We start from the raw sequence: 21,886 nt of genomic DNA, 5'->3' as shown, positions 1-21,886 counted from the left end.
CATAACAACCACTCCTACTGGGAGTGGGGTTCGAATCCACATGGGCATTAGCCCATTGGATCTTAAGTCCAACACTTAACCACTCGGGAGTGGTGAGGAGGACATGAGGGAACAGAAAGGTTGAGTGGGGGGAAGAATAGAAGAAAACAAGAAAGGAGATGCCATAATAGAGGGAGACATTTTAGATTTACAGAGAAATCAGGCACTAGGGAAAGGTCTGGAGATCTACAAAGATAACACCAACTAACAATCTAAGCAACAGAGGAGAGGCTACCTTAAATGCCCTCCCTGATAATGAGATTGATGACTGTCTTATATGTCATCCTTTAGCCATCATCCAGCAGCTGGTGGAAGTAGAAGCAGACACCCACAGCTAATCACTGAACTGAACTGGAATCCAGTTGCAGAGAAGAACGAGTGATGAGCAAAGGGGTCCAGACCAGGCTGATGAAACCCACAGAAACAGCTGACCTGAACAACGGGGAGCTCTTGGTCCCCAGAATGATAGCTGGGAAACCAGCATGGAACTGATCTAGACCCCATGAACATGGGTGTCAGTGAGGAGACCTTGGAAATCTATGGGACCTCCTGTAGTAGTTCAGTACTTATCCCTAGCATAGGCTTGGACTTTGGGAGCCCAATCCACATAGAGGAATACTTCCTGAGCCAAGACACACAGGGGTGGGCCTAGGCCCTATCCTAGAGGATATGGTAGACTCTGATGACCCCTATGGAAGGCCTCACCCTCCCTGGGGAGCAGAAAGGATATGTGATAGGTAGGTTATTAGTTGGGGGGGCATGGTAGGGGAGTAGGGGAGGGAGAGGGAACTGGGACTGACATGTAAAACAATCTTGTTTCTAATTCAAATTTTAAAAAAGATGGAAAAAAAAGAACTGATGTTATTACTATCTGCAGATAATATATCTATACAAAAATGAAAAATAATCTACATATTAGAAAAACTGGATATGATATCAAAATACAAAATCAATTTGAATTTCATACAACAGCAAAAGAGCCAAATAAACTGCTTTTGACAATAAACATAAAATAGTAAATACATGAGAATATATTATAAGGAACTAAAAAACTCAGCAACAAAAACGCAAGTTACCCAATTTTAAAATGATCAGTAGAAGGTGGAGGGATTGCTCAATGGTTACAAGCACTAACTGATCATGTAGAGGACTAAGGGTCAATTCCCAGAACTCACTTAATGGCTCACAACCATCTATAACTGTAGTTCCAAAGGATCTTATACCTTTTTCTGACCTCTGCAGGGACTGTACAAAAATTGTGCATAGGCATACATGCAAACAAAACAAACATACATATAAAATAGAAATAAATAAACCTTCCAAAAAGATTAATAGACATTTCCAAGAAAGCAACAGATACCAACAAATATATGAAATATGTTCAACATTGTTAGCCATTAGGGAAGTTCAAAATTAGATTATCAACTCAGCCCAGCTATGATAACAACCATAAAAATGACCAACAAAAATCACAAGTGCTGGTAAGAATGTGGAAAAAAGCAAACACTTACACACCAGTGGTAGGAATGTGAATTATTGCAGAAATTATGGAAAATATCAGGAAGCTTCTTCAAAAAATTAAAAATAAGGTTATTATATGATCCAGCAGTTCCAGCACCAGGATTAGATGTCCAAAGGAAATGAAATCAGAATGTCAAAGATATCTACAGTCCCAGACTTACTAAGATACGTTAACAGCAAAATGTCCATCAACAGGTAAAAGGAAAACAATGTGTCATGTGCGCGCGCGCGCGCACACACACACACACACACACACACACACACACACACACACACACACACAGAGCATCATATATACACACAGTAACATGTTCATTCAGCCATAAAATGAGAACACTTTTAATTTGAAAGGCTATACCAAATGAAAGCAACCAGACAAAGAAAAACTGCTTCGTGATCTCACATGTCAAATCTAAAACGAATAACTCATAAAATGGGGCCTAGCCCTGTGATTACCAGGAACATGGCAGTGCAAGGAAATGAGATGTTGGTCAAAAGGTCTAAACTTTTAGCTTTAACATAAGCAAGTTCTGTGGATCTAACATAAAATATGGATGGCATGGGTGTGCTAAGTAATCTGTGATCATCCTTACAAATTGCATATGGATAACAAGAGATGAAAGAATTTTCTAACTGATTTCTATCAAGACAGAAATATTCAATGATTAAGAAACTGTGGTACTGGTACAAGCTGAATTGCAGAGGAGAGGAAACAGAGCCCAGACTGAAGAAACCCTTATACACATGGGTTTCATTTATAATAGAGTGAACAGAACAACCTTCCCAATACAGGGAGCCCCGTCATGGGATGGACATCCAGATTAACAAAAAATGGGTCTTTCCCAATTCTGCTTCCACACACAAACTCCACATCCAGATGGATGGCATAGAGAAAGGAGTGGTCAACTTCACATGTTCCCTCTGCTTTGTCCAGCCCAATTTGCTTCTACTCCTCACTGTTGTTTCATGGCCAAAACCCCTATTTTCATCTATTTTAACCTGTGTTTGTCTTTATCTGAAAGAGCACAACCTGGTTGTCTTATGTTTGTCTCAAGACTTTCAATTCATTGTCACACTCTATTATTCTACTAGCTATATTCATTTCAATTTCTTTTTTTTTTATTCTTTTGGTTTTTCAAGACAGGGTTTCACTGTGTATCCTTAGCTGTCCTTGAAATCACTCTGTAGACCAGGCTGACCTTGAACTTACAGATCCACCTAACTCTGCTTCCCAAGTGCTGGGATTAAAGTTGTGTACCACCATCACCCAGCTTCAGTTTCTAAATTTTGCTTGCCAACTTTTATTTGCCCCCACTTTTTATCACTATTTCCTTGGACCTTTGTGAAATCAGTACACACCCATTTCACTGGAGTTATCTGATGTGTGATGGTTAGTGACATCATTAAGGGACTTTTGAGTGTTTCCAGAGTGACATACTCCCAATCAAAAAGAGATTTGAAAACCAATTGGCCTTCCTTAAACACTTTAACTAACTCTTTTTTTTTTTTTTTTTTTTTTTTGGTTTTTCGAGACAGGGTTTCTCTGTGGCTTTGGAGGCTGTCCTGGAACTAGCTCTTGTATACCAGGCTGGTCTCAAACTCACAGAGATCCGCCTGCCTCTGCCTCCTGAGTGCTGGGATTAAAGGCATGCGCCACCACCGCCTGACTTTTAACTAACTCTTTTGATATATAGTCTTTGTAAGTAATATCATGTGATTGTATTTGAGAGGAGAGAGAGGGAGAGAATGAGGGTTTTTCTTTTTTGCCCCGTATCTGTCTGAGACCCATTGGCATAAGAGAAAAGAATAAGATGAACTTATGGCAAAATATGAGACTGCCAGAAGAAGCAGTAAAGAGTTTACTAAAAAGCCAGAATTGCATGGACTTCTGTCAAGCAGATTCTGAAGGTCTCAGAGAGCTGGAGTGGAAGGGCAGAGAGTGTTAGAAAACGGCGCTATATGCAAAATTGCAAGTCATTCACCCTGGATATGTCAGTAGACCAGAATTGATGAGACTAGGTGAGAATTACATATGCCAGTTAGGATCTAGAAAGAAAATGTGAATTGGGAGACTGAATGAGACTAACAAAATTGATAAGAAATACAAGGAGCTATGATCTACAATCTCTAAGATCATTATGCAGGTGAGAAGCAGAGAAGAGAATGGGGTTGAGCTGAAGCAAAACCACATGACCTTCTGTACTAAGTATATATTCAATTGACTCCAAAAAAGAAAAAACCATCAAGTCAGTCTCAGATGAAGAGATTACAACCTGGAAAGTATTCACAATGGGTGGGGTCTCTGGCCTTTTACATATCTTTAGCAACCTAAGAATCTTCCCTGGTAGCAAGGCTCAAAATAGGGGTGAAGAAACAAGAGAGTTCTGCATGTTCTCACTGTACATTCAGCCTCATTAGGAGACTGGGCTGGTTTGAACAATGAATGCTATCATGTGGACACAAGTTATGATAATGAGTTGTGAAAGATAGTCAATGCTTATAATTATTTATCTGAATATTAGCACCCAACACTTACCTTTCCATGACCCCACATGATCTAAACCAGAGAGAGAGATTCTTCTTGGCACCATAGTATACCCTGGCTTCTTGCTACTGTTGTACCCAGTCAACAGGAGCTGATCTTCTTGACGCCGTTCAGAGAGATAACTTGGCTTAGGAGGTCGAGGAGGTGGAGTGTTGGACACAATGTTTAGATCTTTTGCTTCATTGGGTAAGGAAACTTGCTTTTTTCCTACATGAATTGTGGGACTTAAGGAAGATTCCAGAAATGGTGAAGAAGGCATGTGGTTCCTGGATGGGACGTTGATTTCTCTAGTCCAAATTAGAGCAGCCTGGGGCCTTGTGGAAGGCACATCCTGAAGTCCATTCCCATGGTGCAGGGGGTGGACCAAATTATTAGCAGTAAATGGCCGCATACCATCAAGAAAAACATCATCAAATGAAGTCTGTTCCAATGAACGGTCTGAATTTGACCAGCTATCACATCTGTTGGGAAGACTAAAGGAACAAAAGCATATAAATTTGATTGATATATAGACATCCATATACAAAATCCATATGTACCTCATTCTAAGTTGCCCTATGCCATCCTTTTTCTACTTGTAGAGACTTATTCTTGTTACAACCCACAGTTATACCAACTTCTTAGTGCAGAAAAAAATTCTGTTGGGTTTTCCATTCTATATAGCAGCAGATAAGTATGACATGCAAGGTGAGAAATGAAAGCCACAATGCTGAAACCCATGACTCGTTTTATTTAATATACTACTTCATCTTTAATAGTGATATTGATAATGATCTGCCCTTGTCCTTGGCAATAATAAGAAAGATATGAGAGTATACCCACCTACTAGAAAACATTCTTGCTAAACAGACTTATTTGGCTATGTTCTTTGAGCACATCTCTGCTGGAGGTAGTGTGAGCTCTGTGAACATTCTAGAAGGCCCAGCTGAGTCCCAAAAGTAAACATACCTGGCATGGTGCAGTCTTCCAGTCTCACAGTTGGACAGGATCAGATAATCAGGAAGGAAGAGAAACTCTGACTCACTTCTGGTTTCCTCAGTGGCTACAGTATTACTGTTTGGGCCATCTTTTGGCAAGGCAGAGTTGGCAACATGTGCGGTATGAAATGAACTGGCAGGGGATGGCTGGAGGGAGGAGGGCATGTGAGAGAGACTCTCCACTGAATCTGCTGGAAAAATCATTTCCCAAGGTTAGTGTTTTAAGAATGGCTATAACACTCACTCAAAGTTTCTCAAACAGTATCCAAGAACCAAATAGAAGATGCAAATCACAGCTGGTGTTTGTACTGGTGGAGGCAACCATTTCCTCAAGCTATAAACAATGTCTGGGAAAGGAGACCAATGTTCCAAAAGTGAAGAGTTGACTCAATTAAGAGAAAAAAAAACCCACCCCAAAACAAGCATTCTTGGCCTGAAAACCTGCAGTTCAATAGTCTATACACAGCTTAACAGTCCTCAGCGGCAGCTTTGAATCATTGTTTATTCACTCAACAAATATACATATGTCTGTGCATATTATTTATTGTGTTTATGCATAATAAGTCTGTACTTACATATGCATTCAGGCATATAAATATTATGGTCTGGATGTGATGACTCACCCCCAAAAGGCGCATGTGTTGAAGGCTCTCACACTAAGTAGTGAATCCAATCATTAAAAAGGGACTAGATCATGTAGATTCCCATTAAAGAATGGATTAATCAGCCAGGAAGCAGTGGTTCACGCCTTTAATCCCAGCACTTGGGAGGCAGAGGCAGGCATATCTCTGTAAGTTCAAGAGACCAGCCTAGTCTACAAGAGCTAGTTTCAGGACAGGCTTCAAAGCTACAAGGGAAATCCTGTCTCAAAAAAGAGTGGCAAGAATGGATTAATCTACTAAGGGATTGATAATTTGACAGCATTATTTGGAGGTTTGTGGAAACTTTTGGAGGTAGGGTCTCCTTGGAATAGAGGTCACTAGGGAGACATGTTTGGTGGGGGCTACATTCCATCCTGCCCCCACCTCCTTCCTGTCTATAACAAGACAAACAACCTCTGTTAAACTCTTCTCCTGCTATAATGCTCTATTTTATCTCAGGCCCAAAGCAATGGAGCCAGTTGACCATGGTTTGAAACTTCTGAAATCATGAGTAAAACATGAAGATTTCTACTTTCAATTTGTTTCACCAACAAAAATCTGAGTAATCCAGAAAATTGGCACTAGGTATGGGGCTGTTGCTATAATTATTCCTGAATATGTGGCTCAAATGCCTCTGGAAATGATTTATGGGAAGAATTTGGAAATTTTGAGACCTAAGCTAAAGAAGATCTGGAATTCTATGAGCAGAATTTCATGATGACTGTAGTGGGAACTTAGAAAATAAGAGTGTTGTAAGAGTCCAGAAAGAAAAGACTGTACTCGTGGGGTATCACAAGAGAATGAAGAGTCTTCTGGGGATAGAATTAGAGGAAAAGAACATTACTGCATTCTGTCATGCCCTGAGATTTTGTGGAAGGCAGAACACAAAAGGCAACACAACTTTTGTTCTGTTCTTCAAGGGTTTCTAGATGATTTCAATCAGTTTTACAGTGAAAATCACAGAACAAAAAGCAAAATACTTGAACTGAATGTTTTATTTCATTTTATTTTTAATTTTAACTTATTTTTAGTATAGTGTTTTGTCTATATGTATTCTGTGCACATGTGTGCAGTGCTTGAAAAGGACAGAAGAGGATGTCAAATCCCCTCTGGAACTGTAGTCACATGTTGTTCTAAGGTGCTATGTGGTGCTGGGAATCAACCCAGGTTCTCTATAAGAGAAGCCAGTACTCTTAAGCTAAGCCATCTCTCTAACCACAGAATTCAAAGACTTACAAAATGCTTCAGTTTGGCCTGAAAAATACATATAAAGTGGTAACTAAGTAAGTCATGATTTTTAAAAAGATTAGCATCTTTAAAAGAAGTTATATGGAGGGTATGCAGCTCAGTGATGAAGCACATGCCTACAATAACCACAGCCCTGGTCCCAATCCCAAAATTTGTAGCAATGACAACAACAACGTTAAACACTTTCATGAATTAAAATTAAAAAAAAGCAAACGCTGGGCAGTGGTGGCGCACACCTTTAATCCCAGCACTCAAGAAGCAGAGGCAGGTGGACGTCTGTGAGTTTGAGACCAGCCTGTTTTACAAGAGCTAGTTCCAGGACAGCCAGGGCTACACAGAGAAACCCTGTCTCAAAAAAACAAAAAATAAAAAAATAAAAAATAAACAATGTAAAGCACTTTGCACCAGGAGAATAGGAAAGATGTCTTTATGATACCTCAGAAATCACTGTGACCCAACTATTACAGTTCTAAAAATGTTAAGGTATAAACTCATTTGAAAGACTTTCCCTTGAGAAGAGAGGACTGTCACAGCACTTTATTCATAGGATGCCTTACTCACACAAGGCACAAGGCTATCCAAGTTTAGTTGTCCAGGTATGTAGATATTGCAGCCCATGTTTTAAGAAGGACTAGACTAAATACCATCATGAACTGGTGGCAGACACTAGCATTATTCACAAGATGCTGGTTTTATGAAAATACTGAACCTAAGAGTCTTAGGGTCTTGGAGGTGTCTACCTAGATTTCAAAGGAAAGCCTGAGAGACCAGACAATTGTCAGATTCTTTGGGAGGAGTCCATGAGAAGATAATGCATGAAGCTGTGAGAATGAAGCTGAAGATACAAGGGAGAACCCAAGAAGTTGGAAATGTCAAGAACATGGAACATCTTTTTTTTAAAAAAAGGAACTATGGGGACTGCAGAGGTTCGGCGATTAAGAGCACTGAGTGCTCTTCCAGAGTAGTCAGGTTCAATTCCCAGCACCCACATGGCAGCTCACAAACATCTGTAACTGCAGTTCTAGGGGACCTGACACCCTCACTCACACAGACTATATGAAAGCAAAATACCAATGCACATAAAAATAAATTAAAATAAAAAGAAAGCAACTGGGAGCAAGTGGAGTCTACCTAGGGAGGAAACCACATGGGCTGTAGCTGAAAAGGCTAGAGGAGCATGGCTTTCCAAACCCTGAGGAGCTCACATCATAGTACCCTATGCTCCAGCTGATTGACATGAGATATAGGATTTAATACTTGACCTGCTGGATTTGGGTTTTGCTTGGGTCCCATCCCTCCTTTCTTATGCTCCAATCCCTGCCTTTTGGAATGGGAATGTTTACTCTGTGCCATTTTATGTTGGGAGAATATAAATTGTTTCTTAATTTTTTATAGGGATTCATAGAAAAGAGATTGCCTCCAGTCTCCATATAAGAATTTCTACTTGAATTTTTGACTGAATCTGTTGACAATTTGCAAAAAGAATTTGAGTTTTTTCGGTTGTATACAGGCTAGCTACAGCATGTTATGTAGAATTATGACCATGTTACTATCTTTATTTGGAGTTTAACTATGGTTTAAAGAGATTTGATAGGATATGAGATACACAAAGGGAGGACTTGTGATGATTAATCTTATCAACTTGACTGGATTGAAAAATGACTAAAAGGTGATTCAGGCACAGTTCTGAGTATAGGCATTTTCACAAATTGTTAAGGGGAAAGAAGTGTGTACACCATCCAATAAACTAGGGTCCTGGATGGAACAAAAAGAGAAGAAAGAAGCCCACAAGTATAGGCATTCATTCCCCTTGTTTCTGGCAACTCTAAGGTGAGCAATTGTGATGAACACATATTCTTGTGGCTATCATGTTCTGACTCATAACAGGCTCCCAGAAATAGGTCTATAAACAAAGGAGCCAAGCAATCATAGACTGAAATCACTAGCCAAAATAAATCATCCCCTTTTGTTTTTGTCACTGTATTAAAAAGTGTAGCACATTATATATGCATAAATACTTATTTATATTAAGTGTGTGTATATTCATGTTTATATAGAATATCTAGTAGTACATCTGCATATGTGACTAGAACCTTTCTAACTCTGATGATGTAGGAGATACAAAGGCCCTGCCTTTACTTGAGTTTACACTTAGACCAGAGGAGTCAAATAAGCAACACATAAATACAGTGGCGTTAATAATTGTTGTATATAAGGAGAAAGAAAGGAACAGTCTGTTGTTAGGGCTGGGTAATCCCATGTTTCTCGGGGACACTAATATTGTCACCAAAACCTGAGAACAGGGCTCAAAAATTAATCAAGATTAAGAACTTATAAGAACTACAGATCATAAAAAGCTTGCTTTTATTTATTTTTTTTTTTGGAACCAAGTTTTCAATACAGGGTTCCTCAGTCAGAGTGACCCTGAACTTCTTGAGAACATTTCCAGATTATAGTTATATTCTTTTTTCTTCAGGTGTTCTCTACTGCAAAGTAGAGATGACAATAGCACATGTGCCACAGAGTCAGTATGGGATAAGACAAATCCATAGGGAAGATACAATGTTGACTAGACTGTGGCTGCCAGAGACAGAAGCAAATACTATACAGTTGTTTCCTCTTATTGTACTTTCCCTTTCTATGGTTTTATTTACCCGAAATCAACCTTGGTCTGAAAATATGAAATTGAAAATTTCAGAAACAAGGAAGTAGTATTTTTTAATGTGTGTATGTGTATATGCAGTGACTGTGAAGGACAGAAGAGAGCTTTGGATCTCTTGGATCTGAAGTTATGAGTTGCCTGATATGGGTGATGGGAACTAACCCTAGGTCTTCTGCCAGAGCACTTTTCACCACTAAGCCATCTCTCCAGTCCTGGAAGTCATAAATTTTAAATTGTGAGGCAGTATGTATAGTATGATAATTCTTGTGCCATGCACTGTGTGCTGCCTGGAATTTTAATCTTCTATTTACCTAGGATATGTAGAGTCTTCACTATTGTGCCCATCAGGCACTTAGCAACCCTCTTTTGTTATCAAGTTAGTTGTTGTGGCACCACAGTGATTATTTTAAAATAATATTTTCCCTTAATAATAGCTTTAATGTGTAATAGGAATGATCCCAGTAATTGAATTATGTAAAATAAAAGTCATAGACTGCTTCTGTTAGTACAAACAGGTGACATAGTTTTACTTATAAGAAAAATCTTATACCAAAGTTGCAAGATTGACATAGGAATGAGCCTTCTATTCATAAAATTGTGAAGAAAAAGAAGTATGTGTTTATTTTGTTGTCCCACTTCAAACTGCAAAAGTTTCTGGTGCTACTCATAATGTATGATAAACACTTATGTAAGATGGAAAAGCATTAAATTTGTGTGTGTGTATACATAGAGAAAATGATATACCATTGAAAATAGGGTTTGGTACCATCTGAGGCTTCAGGCTTCTACTAGAGATTTTGAAATCTAAGGCAGGAGAATTCACCCTGATGGTGAAGGGGGAGGGGAAGCTGGTGGTTGACCAACCCTGCAACCACACAGGCCCAGAACCATAATTATGAGTTGGCCCACCCCAACAACTACCCCATCTATGATCTGCTGGAGCATGTGAAGGGACCCAAAGCTGTAGGATGTCCACAACACAGGACAGCAACAGGGTATCCAAGAGGAGCCCTAGTGAAGGCCCAGTATCGAAAGTATAGCAGAAACCAGAGGCCTTGAACCAGACCAATGACTCTTTGCAATGAACACTTGCAACACTTGCAAGTAAAGATGTATGAATAAAAGGGTTTACTTTGTGACTCTATGTGTCACACTACAGCTTTCATGACAAGATATTTCCTTTTTTCCTTTTTTCTTTTAAATTGTATTTTAATTTATGGGGAGGGCTCTGCAAGGGCAGAGGGCAGATACGGAGCGACAGGAAATGAATAGGATCAAGATGCATGATGTGAAAGACACAAAGAATAAACAAAAAGAAAAATTATAAAAGTTTGGCTGAAGGTAGCAAATAGGGTAGTGGAGAGACAGAAGCAAGCACCACTGGAAGATTGGTCAGGGAGGCTCTGCTGGTTTTGCTTGATGTCAGGTGTTAGGCATGATGGATATACTGCGACTTTGCAAGCTCTATCTGTTGTAACAAAGATAAAGTACTTGCTGTCACTTCATTTCCTTTTATTTGAGTGCTTTCAAAGATCAGCAATGTTACTAAATACTATCACTTAATAAGCTTTGCTGGCTCATGAAAAGAAAAGTAAGCACACATGCATGTTTGCCTTAGACATGCAACACTGACTCCCCATTGCCACCTGGTGTTATAATATGGATATTTCCATGGTAGATGTTAAAAATAGTTAAGGAGTTATTTAAATCTTGAAGTATGTGCCAACATTAGGGATATAATTTTTTTTCTAAACAAAGACTCTAAAAGAAATCAGATTCAAAATTCCCTATTCTAAGTGTCAAAATATGCTGAAATAATACTAGGGAGCTGTGATGGCTAATCTTAGTTGTCAACTTGACTACATCTGAAATCAACTAAATCAACTAAAGAGGCTGGGCAAGTCTCTGAAGGATTTTCTTAAAAAAAGTTCAAATTAGGAACAAGCTTGCTTCACATGGCAATCCCTTCTCCCTCTCCCTCTCTCTCTCCCTCCCCTCACCCCCACCCATCCTCCCCCACCCCAAACCCCCCACCCCATCCACCCTCCACTCCCCATGCAGGGTAGGGCCCTCAACAGGGACTCTGCAAAGTCCACCACATCATCCTGGGCTAAGCCTAGGCCCTTCCCCATTTGTCCACGGCAAGAGTGTAGCACTTCACGTGGGATGGGCTCTCAAAGTCCTTTCTTACACCAGGGAAAAATACTGAAGGATTTTCTTAATTGGATCATTTGAGATGAGATGACACACCCTAAATCTTGGCCACACCTTCTGGTAGCAGTCCACATAAAAGTATACAGAAAGAGAAAGCTTTTGCTTTTTACCTGCTTGCTCTCACTGTGGCTGGCAAGTTCATTCATCCTGCTGCTGAGGCATTCCTTTGTGGGTATTAGAACCCACTTTTCAATGATTTCAAGGTAGACTGAGGACTAACTGTGACATACATCCTCATGGATTGAACAACTATCTGATTTTTGGCCTTTCCATCAGAAGACAGCCAACGCTGGACTAGCCAGACCACACTTGTAAGCCACTCTAATAAACACACACACACACACACACACACACACACACACACACACACACACACACACACACTACCCTGTAGTTCTATTACTTAATAGAAACTTGACTAATACAGGCTCAAAAACAAGATCTACAAAGGAAGTAAATTATAACCCTAGGCTATAACAATCGTGTATATTACAAGGAAATGGTAGTATGTGGAGACAGGGTGAAAGAAGAGGGAGCAAAGGAGATGAAGAAAGAGAGGGAGTAGAATTAGGAGGAGGAAGAAGAGGAAAAAAGGATTGAGTTAACTGTTCCCAATGCCCAAAAGTGATCCAGAGACAACTTCCACGTTGTTTACCAGAAGAGATCTTCAATGGTATATATATGGGTAGATTTTTGCCTTTCCACATTTGGACTCGAATCCTACTACTAAGCAAAATACAGTACTTTCCAGTGTTATATTGAATTTAGTGAGATTAGCTCTGGTGATATACATTAAATTGCCGAAATACCGTTACAGAGGCAGGCACCATTTACTCGCAGTAGCTTTCCAGCACCAGCAAAACGTCTTGGACAATCCCTTTGCTCCCAGGTGTTCCAACCTTGCTCTTACCTGCACCATCTTCCAGGTGACTGAGATTGCAGACTTGACTGATGCTGTGTACCCACACCTGCATTTCTTCCTCAGTCTTTGCTACTAGGTAGAATGTGCGAGAAGTAGTCTTGACAATGAACACAAAATTGTTCTGAAATTCCTTCCTAACGAAGCCAGGACCTGCATGCTTCCACACAGTGCATTCGCTTAGGTCTATTACACGGATAGGCTTGCTGGAGTGTTTGTTTCGGTAGTACTCTAAGACATCAGGATTGCCACTCATGCGACCCCGTCGGAGGACAAACCAGCGCTTGCGCCAAGCCTGCAGAGGAAATTTGACATGACGTTATTAGACCAATTGTTCTCAAGCTCTGTCAACAACCTTATAGCAGAGATAAGGACAGCAAGAAAGAAGAAAAACTGCCATTCTAAAGTAACACTTTATTTTTTAGAGAGAGCAGGTCTCATAGAAGCCACAATAGATTCAAACTCACTGTGTAGCCAAAGATGACCTCAAATTCTTGATTTAAGGGGCTGGGAGCTGGAGTGGTTGATAAGTGGTTAACAGCACTTGCTACTCTTATAGAGATGCTTAGTTCAGTTCCCAGAATCCATATGGCAGCTCACAATCACCTGTAACTCCAGTATCAGGGGATCTGATGTCCTCTTCTGAATTTGTGGTGCAGTCAAAACATTCACACACATTAAATAAAATAAGTGAATGTAGTGTGTGTGTGTGTGTGTGTGTGTGTGTGTGTGTGTGTGTGTGTGTGTGTGTGTTAGACAGTTTTATGTCAACTTGACACAAGCTAGTTATCTGAGAGGAGGGAACCTTAATTAAGAAAAGGCCTCCATAAGGTCAGGTTGTAGACAGTCTTGCAAGGCATTTTCTTTCTTCCTTCTTTCCTTCTTTCCTTCGTTCCTTCCTTCCTTCCTTCCTTCCCTCCTTCCTTCCTTCCTTCCTTCCTTTCTTTTTGTTTTTTCAAAGATAGGGTTTTTCTGTGTAGCCATGACTATCCTGGAACTTGTTCTGTAGACCAAAAGACTCTGACCTCGAACTCAGAGATCCACCTCCTCTGCCTCCCAAGTGTTGGGATTAAATGTGATAAAATATTTTCTTATTTAGTGGTTGATGTGATAGGGCCCATCCCATTGTGGGTGGTGCCATCCCTGGGCTGGTGGTCCTGAGTTCTATAGCAAAGCGGGTTGAAAAAGTCATGGGGAGCAAGCCAGTAAGCAGTTCCTCTCCAAGGCCTCTGCATCAGCACCTGTCCTGACTTCCTTCAATGATAAACAGTGATATGGAATATAAGCCAAATCTTTTCCTCTCCAACTTGCTTTTTTGCTCATGGTGTTTCATTGCAGCAATAGAAAACCTAACTAAGACTACATATTTCTGATTTTCTATGTCTCCATTTCCCTAGTGGTAGTATTATAGTTCATAACCATACCAAACTTTCTTTTTTTATTAATTTATTTTTTACATTCCAACCCCAGTTCCCCCTCCCTCCTTTCCTCCCACTCCCTCCACTCCCCCCTCTTCCCATCTGCTCCACAGAGAGGGTAAGGCCTCCCCTAGAGAGTCTATTAAGTCTGTCCCATCTTCTCTTCGAGGCAAGATCAAGGCACCTCTCCACCCCCACACCCCTGTGTCTAGGCTGAGCAAGGTATCTCTCCATATAAAATTGGCTTCACTAAGTCAGTCTGTGCATTAGTGTTAGATCTTGGACCCACTGCCAGTGGCCTCATACATTGTCCCAGTCACACCATTGTCACCTATATTAAGGGAGTCTAGTTCGATCTTATGCAGGTTCTCCATTTGTCAGACCAGAGTCAGTGATCTCTCACTAGCTCAGGTCAGTTGATTCTGTGGGTTTCCCCAAAGGAGTCATGGTGTTGACTCCTTTGTTCATATTTTTGCTCCTCCCTCACTTTGGTTGCACTCCAGGAGCTTGCCCCATTGGTTAGTTGGGGAGCAGAGAAACAAAAAACTTCTAGGCTGTGGCAAGGAGCAGCAAGAGAGAGGACAGTCACTGAGTTGGGTTGGGGCAGGTAAGTCCTTCCTAGTTCTGCCTTTACATGCATGTAAAGCTCTGAAAGGAGATTTGACTGTCAGAAAATGAAGGCATATTATTGTGTTTTTAAGACAGGAGAAATAACAGCATAAATGTATGCTTATGGGAATGACCTCGGAGGAAGAGAAAAATTAATGGCTCAAATGCCTGTTTCAAAACCATGGCACTGCTAGTGGTAGTAATATACTTTAATCTTAGAATTTGGGAGGCAGAAGCTGGTGGGACTCCACGAGTTCAAGGCTATCTTACCCTACATAGAGTGTTCCAGTTCAGCTGGATTACAAATTGAAACCCAGTTTCAAAAAGCAATAACAAGAAAACATTTCTAGAAACAAGAAAACTAGATAGAAGTTGGCCATTAACAAGGAGAGGAATTCTCTTACTCTGGGGTTTAGAACACAGGAGGTGGGAAACCAGCTTTGGGATCAACAGGGACAAAGGACAGGATGACATCATGCATGCCTGCTAAGGAAAGCTTCCATGGAAGGCCTGGAGTACCCCAAACTTTCCAAAGGCCACTTTGGTGAGGAAATGTGAAGAGGAACTTCATTTTACTTCTTTTTAAAAAATGGTTCCAAAAGAGGAAATCAAATTGAGCACGGAAGCAAGTTTCATGTTAAGTGTTTTTAGCACAGAGGAGAGATGACACAGACAAGTTTATAATTCATTGATTCAAAAAGTACCAGTTGATCTACTAATATGCTAGATACTGTTCAGATACTGAAGAAGCCAAATTGAGCAAGTCACACATCATGACACTCCCAGTCTTGTGGGTGGCAGAGGAAGTGGGCATAATCAGATAATTGTAATCAATGAGACAAGTGTTATAATAAAAGAAAACAAAAATGCTAAGGGAACACACAAAAGAAAGACCTCTGTCAGATCAAGGTCTGAGAAGGCGCCAAATAGAAGTGGTAACTGCACTATGACTAAAGCAACACAGAAGGAAGAGCATGCATAAGACATAGTAAAGGAAAAGGTGTGAAGTCAGTAGTTAATCAGAGCTGGAAGGAAAAAGAAGAGTTATATAAGTAATTTGAGGAAGATATAATACAGTCTTGATGCTAAATTATACAAGATTACCAGCATGAGTTTCCCTAGGCTATAAAACATCTGTCTGAGAAGTGTGATTGTACAAAAGCCAAAATAATATGTTCTAGGAGCTGCTAAGTAAGTAGGTCAAAAACCAAAGTTCAATGCATAACGGAGAAGAAAATGCTTCTGTACAGCAAAGGAAATGACAAAATGAAATTGCAACTGTGGAAAAAATTTGCAAGCCATACTTCTGATTAGATTGGGGTTTTTGTTTTTGTTGCCTTGTTTGTTTTATTATTGTTTTTGAGACATGGTTTCTCTGTGTAGCCCTAGCTGTCCTGAAATTCACTCTGTAGACTAGGTTGGCCTCCCACTCAGAGACCCATCTGTCTCTGCCTCCTGTGTGCTGGGACTTAAGGCATACACCACCACACCCAGATGATTAGATTTAACTTCTAAAACTTACAAAGAACTTCTATGACTAGAAAAATAACTCATGCTGATCTAACAAAACCTAAATTCTGTTCCCAATTCCCACATCTGTTACCTCTTATAACCCCAGCTCCAGGGACTCTCCAGAAAGCCCTCTTCTGGCTTCCAAGGGCACCTGCACTCAGGCACACAACACCCTACACAAATATACATAATTAAAAATAAATAAATAAATGCTTTAAATGAATAAAAATTTTAAGATGGAATGTTTACAACTCAATAGAAGGACAATAAATAGCCCCACTTAAACTGGATGGGTGTGGTGGCAGATGATTTTAATTCTGGCACTCAGGAGACAGAGACTAGAGGATCTCTGTGATTTCAAGACCAACCTGGTCTACTTAGTGAGTTCCAAGCCATTCACAGCTACATGGTGAGACTGTCTCAAGGAATAAAAACAGTGAAGGATCTGAAAAGAACTCTCTACAAAGAAGACATACAAATGCTAAGAGGTTCAATTATTACAAGGCAACAATTAAAAAGATGTTCAACATTACAAATCATTAGGGAAACACAAATTGAAACAAAGGGACCCTAACTTCACCCCAGTTAGGCTATCTATTCTTGAAAAGAAAGAGCAATTGTTTGTGAGGGTAGAGAGAAAGGGGTACCCTTGTACACTCTTAGTGAGAAATGTAAATTAGTATGACCACTATAAAGTTAATACTATATGACCCAGAAATTCCTTTTCTGGATATATGCCAAAAGAAGACAAAATCAACACGTTGTAAAGATATCTGCACTACCATGTTCATTCCAGAATTATTTGTTTACCAGTGGACAAATGGTTAAAGAAAATGTGGTACATCTACACAATGGAATGCCATTCAGTTTTTTAAAAAGGAAGGAGTGTAGCATTTATCAGGCATATTTGGAAAATATATCAGGTGAAATAAGCCAAAAACAAAGAAAAACATTATATGACCCCATTTATATATGGAATTGTTTTTAAAGTCAAATGCCCAGAGATGATGAAATGGTAGTTAATGAGGGTAAGGCATACAAGGAAATAGGGAGATGTAGGTAAGAGTTTACAAAGTAGCAGACATTTAGGATTAAGAAATCTAGAGATCTAATGTTTAACTTATAGAGGACTATAATTTAAAAATGTATTGTGTGTTATTGTATAATAAGTAGATTTTAGCTGCTCTTATCACAAAGACAGTAACTTTGAGATATATGGTAATATACCTCAGTGTGATAACTATTTCACTATCATAATATGCTATGAAACTAAAATATACATAATAAAATTTATTTTTAAAAGAAAACATGATAGAGAGGTGATCTGTGAATTACATGAGACTGAAAAGATGTACTATTGTCTTAAACACTTAAACAGATGTTCATTTTTTCTGAGACAAGGTTTTGTTGTATAGCCTAGGCTTGTCTGGAGCTCACTATGTAACCCAGTCTGGCCTTTAACTCTTGATATACTTACTCTCTGTGGAAGAGGGACTGATGCTTGAACCTGTGTTTACCTGTTATAGGTAAATTGTATTTCTCTACACAAATTATTGTGTTCTATCTTCCTAAATAGGGTGAGTAGGATCTTTACCATATTAAAATAAGGCCATTATGGTGGACTATAATTACATATGATTATAGACCATTATATATTGATGTCCTTAAAAGAAGATACTAGGGCACAGAGCTGTACAATGAAAAACACTGAAGAAACATGGGGATAAGATAGCTACTTAAAAGCTAAGAAGAATTCTTCTTCCTTATTCCTCAGAAGTAATGGACTCTGCTGACACCTTGATTTCAAATCTATTTGTAATCTCTCAAACTTTGAACCAATGAAATTCTGTTAAAAAACGAGTTTTTCCTGTAGAAGTTGTTCCCTAAACTTTAGCATATATGGAGAGTGTATCTTCTGCCAGCCATATTGGTATACCTGGTATGGAGCTTGCTTCCTACCTACAAAATCAATTTAAAAACTATTCCAATAAATGATACTGTTTGAAAGACAATCAGTGTAGGGCTGAGTGGTATAATGTACAATGAAACTCCATGATACAACTCCAAGAACGCAGTTCTTGGATTCAAGGGATTCACAAAATGAGTAGCTACAAGAAATCACATAGTAAATTCTGGTCTGCCAGGATGGAGAGACCTGGAACATTCATCAAACTCCAGAAAGACAAACTTTTAGAAACAGGCTAGGCTAGCCCCAAAGTATAGGCTACTCTTGGTCTGCTCTAATAAAGCTTTAAAAGAAGCCTTAGAATGATCAAACTGATCTACAAATCACTAGATTTCCTCCCCAAATCAACAATATTTAAGAGAAAACAGCAAAATCTACATGATGAACAATATACCAAGTACAACATCCCAAAATGTTACTAAAAATGCAAAGAAACTGGAAACTGACCTATAGCCAAAAAAAAAAAATCAACCATCATCAGAAAGAGATCCTGAGTGAGGTAACCCAGTCTCAAAAAGACAAACATGGTATGTACTCACTCATATATGGGTTTTGGACATAGAGTAAAGGATTACCAGCCTACAATCCATACCTCCAGAGAAGCTAAGAAACAGGGAGGACCCTAAGAGAGACATACATTGGTCCCCCGGAGAAGGGGAAAAAGACAAGATCTCCTGAGCTAATTGGGAGCATGGGTGGAGGGGAGAGGGAATTAGGAGAAAGAGAAGGGGAGAAGAGAAGGGGAGGGGAGGACATGAGACAGCCAGAAGATAGAGTCAGGAGAAGAATAGAGGAGAACAAGACAAGAGATACCATAACAGAGGGAGCCATTATAGGTTTAAAGAGAAATCAGGCACTAGGGAAATGTCCAGAGATCTACAAGGTTGACCCCAACTAACAATCTAAGTAATAGTCGGGAGGCTACCTTAAATGCCCTTCTCCAATAATGAGATTGATGACTATCTTATATGCCATCCTAGAGCCTTCATCCAGCAGCTGATGGAAGCAGAAGCAGACACCCACAGCTAAGCACTGACCTGAACTCCTGGAATCCAGTTGTAGATAGGGAGGAGTGATGAGCAAAGGGGTCAAGACAATGCTGGGAAAACCCACAGAAACAGCTGACCTGAACAAGGGGGAGCTCATGGACCCCAACTGGACAGCTGGGGAACCAGCATGGTACTGACTCAAACCTCCTGAATGTGGGTGTCAGATAGGAGGGCTGGTTAATGTATGGGGCCTCTGCTAGTGGATCAGTATTTATCCCTAGCATATGAATGGACTTTGTGAGCCCATTCCACATAGAGGGATACTCTCTCAGCCTAGACACACAGGGGAAGGCCTAGACCCTGACCCAAATGATATGACAGACTTTGAAGACTCCCCCCCCCCAATGGAAGGCCTCACCCTTCTTGGGAAGCATAAAGGGGATGGGATAGGGAGTTGGGGGGAGGGGGGAAGAGGGGAGGGAGAAAGGCAGGGGAAGAGAGGAGGGAGAGGGAACTGGGATTGACATGTAAACCAAGCTTGTTTCTAATTTAAATAAAAATCAAAATAAAAAAATGAGACTATAGAATAAACAGATAACTAACAACTTTAAAAAACTATTACTCTTTGATATTTAAAGGAAAGATGTACATTATGAGAGAAATAGAAAATGTAAGCAAGAAGAAATGGAACTTGCAGAGATTAAAAATATTACAATATCAGAAAAAATTCACTAGTCACATCATTCGACACTAAAGAAGTTATCAGGGGCTGGTCGTTGGTGGCACACACCTTTAATACCAGCACTTGGGAGGCAGAGGCAGGTGGATCTCTGTGAGTTCGAGGCCAGCCTGGTCTCCAGAGCGAGTGCCAGGACAGGCTCCAAAGCTACACAGAAAAACCCGGTCTTGAAAAACCAAATAATAATAATAATAATAATAATAATAATAATAATAATAATAAAAAGAGAGAGAGAGAGGTTATCAGGGGACCAGAAGCATTGAGAAAAGAAGGGGAGGTATGTATGGGTTTATAATGAACCTAACATCCGGTATTTTTGCATCATAAACTTAGTTTCTAGGAGCAACTAGATACGAATGGTCTCTAACCTGGAACTCAGGCTATCAGTTCCACTCTTGTAACTCAAATGTGAAAAATGCTCTATCAATACATTATAGTATGTGCTTGGAATCAAATGACTAGATAGTGACTTTAATCTAAAACTACCTAGGATGAGCATTTATTAATCAGTAGGATGGGCAATTGAGGCTGAAGCTGGACCATTTTATCCCTGCATTCAGTTATACTTGCACAGTAAAACAAACTTGGCAGGGTTATAACAAATTTCAGTTCTGTGGCTTTAGAATTCACTCTAATAAAATGAAGTGGCCTGTCTGGATTATATCCATTGTCAAAAGACACTAAAATGTCCTGGGAAACATCCTGAAAGTATCTGAGGCTGCAAAGAGACGCCTCTGATTTAAACTGCCTTTCTGGAAAGAGTGATTACTGTCCCTTTGTTTCAACGGAATTGGCCCCCTGCCCCTCTGCAGTGGTGAAATCCCTAAGCTATGAAGTCATTTCCTTCACATGTGCACAGGATGGGTCAGTAACCTGCCTCCACAACCATGCTTTCCAACTCAGACTGAGAGGGCAAAACCCACAGCTATCTTCATTTCAAGCTCTAGATTTTGATCTTTCAGTATAGTCATTTCAGCAATGGCAGTTTTGTTTTTGTTTTTCTTACTTTGCTGGCTTAAAAAAAAAAAAAAAAACCTTTGTGGGCCTCTTCCTTTCTTGAACCATAGATGTGCTATACACTGTCCTGCCCAGGAGTATATAGAACTCCAGAATTTGTGCGCTCACATTCTGATTGTTCTGATTGCTTATGGGCACTGATATCCCTCTGAGCAGCTTTTTCAGTGATCTTAATAGACACCTTTAGGAGCTGCCTTAGATTAGAGGAAAATGAGGAGAAAAACTGTTCCTATGAACTTATATTCAAATAGCATAGGATCTAGCCCAATATTCCTCACTACTACATATGAAGAAAGGCTAGTTTAGGAATAGAACTAATTTGAGAACATCTGGAGTTACAAGCAAAACCCCAGAAACCAAGCTATAGCCAAAGAATACCAGCCGGCATCCAGTGCTTCTTAGAAACTTAACCTATGCTGACATATACTTTATGACAGCAGAAATGTTTCCTAGCTTTGTTTCTAAAGAACGCAGGTATTTTTAATAGACTTTGTATATAAGATATTCTCAATGCATCACTACTCATCATTTACTGAAATGGGTGCAGCTACTTAAGGACAATATAAAGGTTTGCTGTTATGGCACAATTCTGTAATGGGCCTCAGAGGTAGCTACATGAATCTACAAGATAATGAGCTACCCCTGTGCACACATGCATACACAAGTACACAGGAAACTGGAGCCACCTATAGTAGCTCTTAATTGGTACCAATACCCTTTGCTTGTTGTGTGACTGTGCTAGATGCTGATACTAAGAGAACTGGGAAAACGTTACACTAGCTTCCTGGATTTTCCTTTTTACAACTTCCTGTGAATCTAATGATTTTACAATAGTGAATCTAAAAAGATACTGAATTCAAAATTATTTTA

General features: G+C 39.7%; 1 protein-coding gene across 6 annotated transcripts in view; it reads right to left on the bottom strand.

Annotated features, from left to right (window-relative positions):
- The window catches only part of Gab3 (GRB2 associated binding protein 3), a 136,353-nt gene that overhangs the window by 49,566 nt on the left and 64,901 nt on the right, over window positions 1-21,886 (bottom strand). For 4 of the 6 annotated variants that reach the window (XM_027432523.2, XM_027432524.2, XM_027432521.2 and 1 more), the window contains exons 2-4: window positions 12,758-13,061; window positions 5,054-5,273; window positions 4,097-4,578 (exon numbers count right to left, since the gene is read on the bottom strand). In XM_027432523.2, the coding sequence (XP_027288324.1) occupies window positions 4,097-4,578; window positions 5,054-5,273; window positions 12,758-13,061 (1,006 nt within the window). The remainder of the gene's footprint in view (window positions 1-4,096; window positions 4,579-5,053; window positions 5,274-12,757; window positions 13,062-21,886) is intronic. The other 2 variants (XM_035450167.1, XM_027432522.2) reach the window with 1 other exon arrangement.

This window comes from Cricetulus griseus, chromosome X (assembly GCF_003668045.3).
Source record: "Cricetulus griseus strain 17A/GY chromosome X, alternate assembly CriGri-PICRH-1.0, whole genome shotgun sequence".
NCBI lineage: Eukaryota > Metazoa > Chordata > Mammalia > Rodentia > Cricetidae > Cricetulus > Cricetulus griseus.
This window is presented reverse-complemented; position numbering and strand designations above follow the sequence as displayed.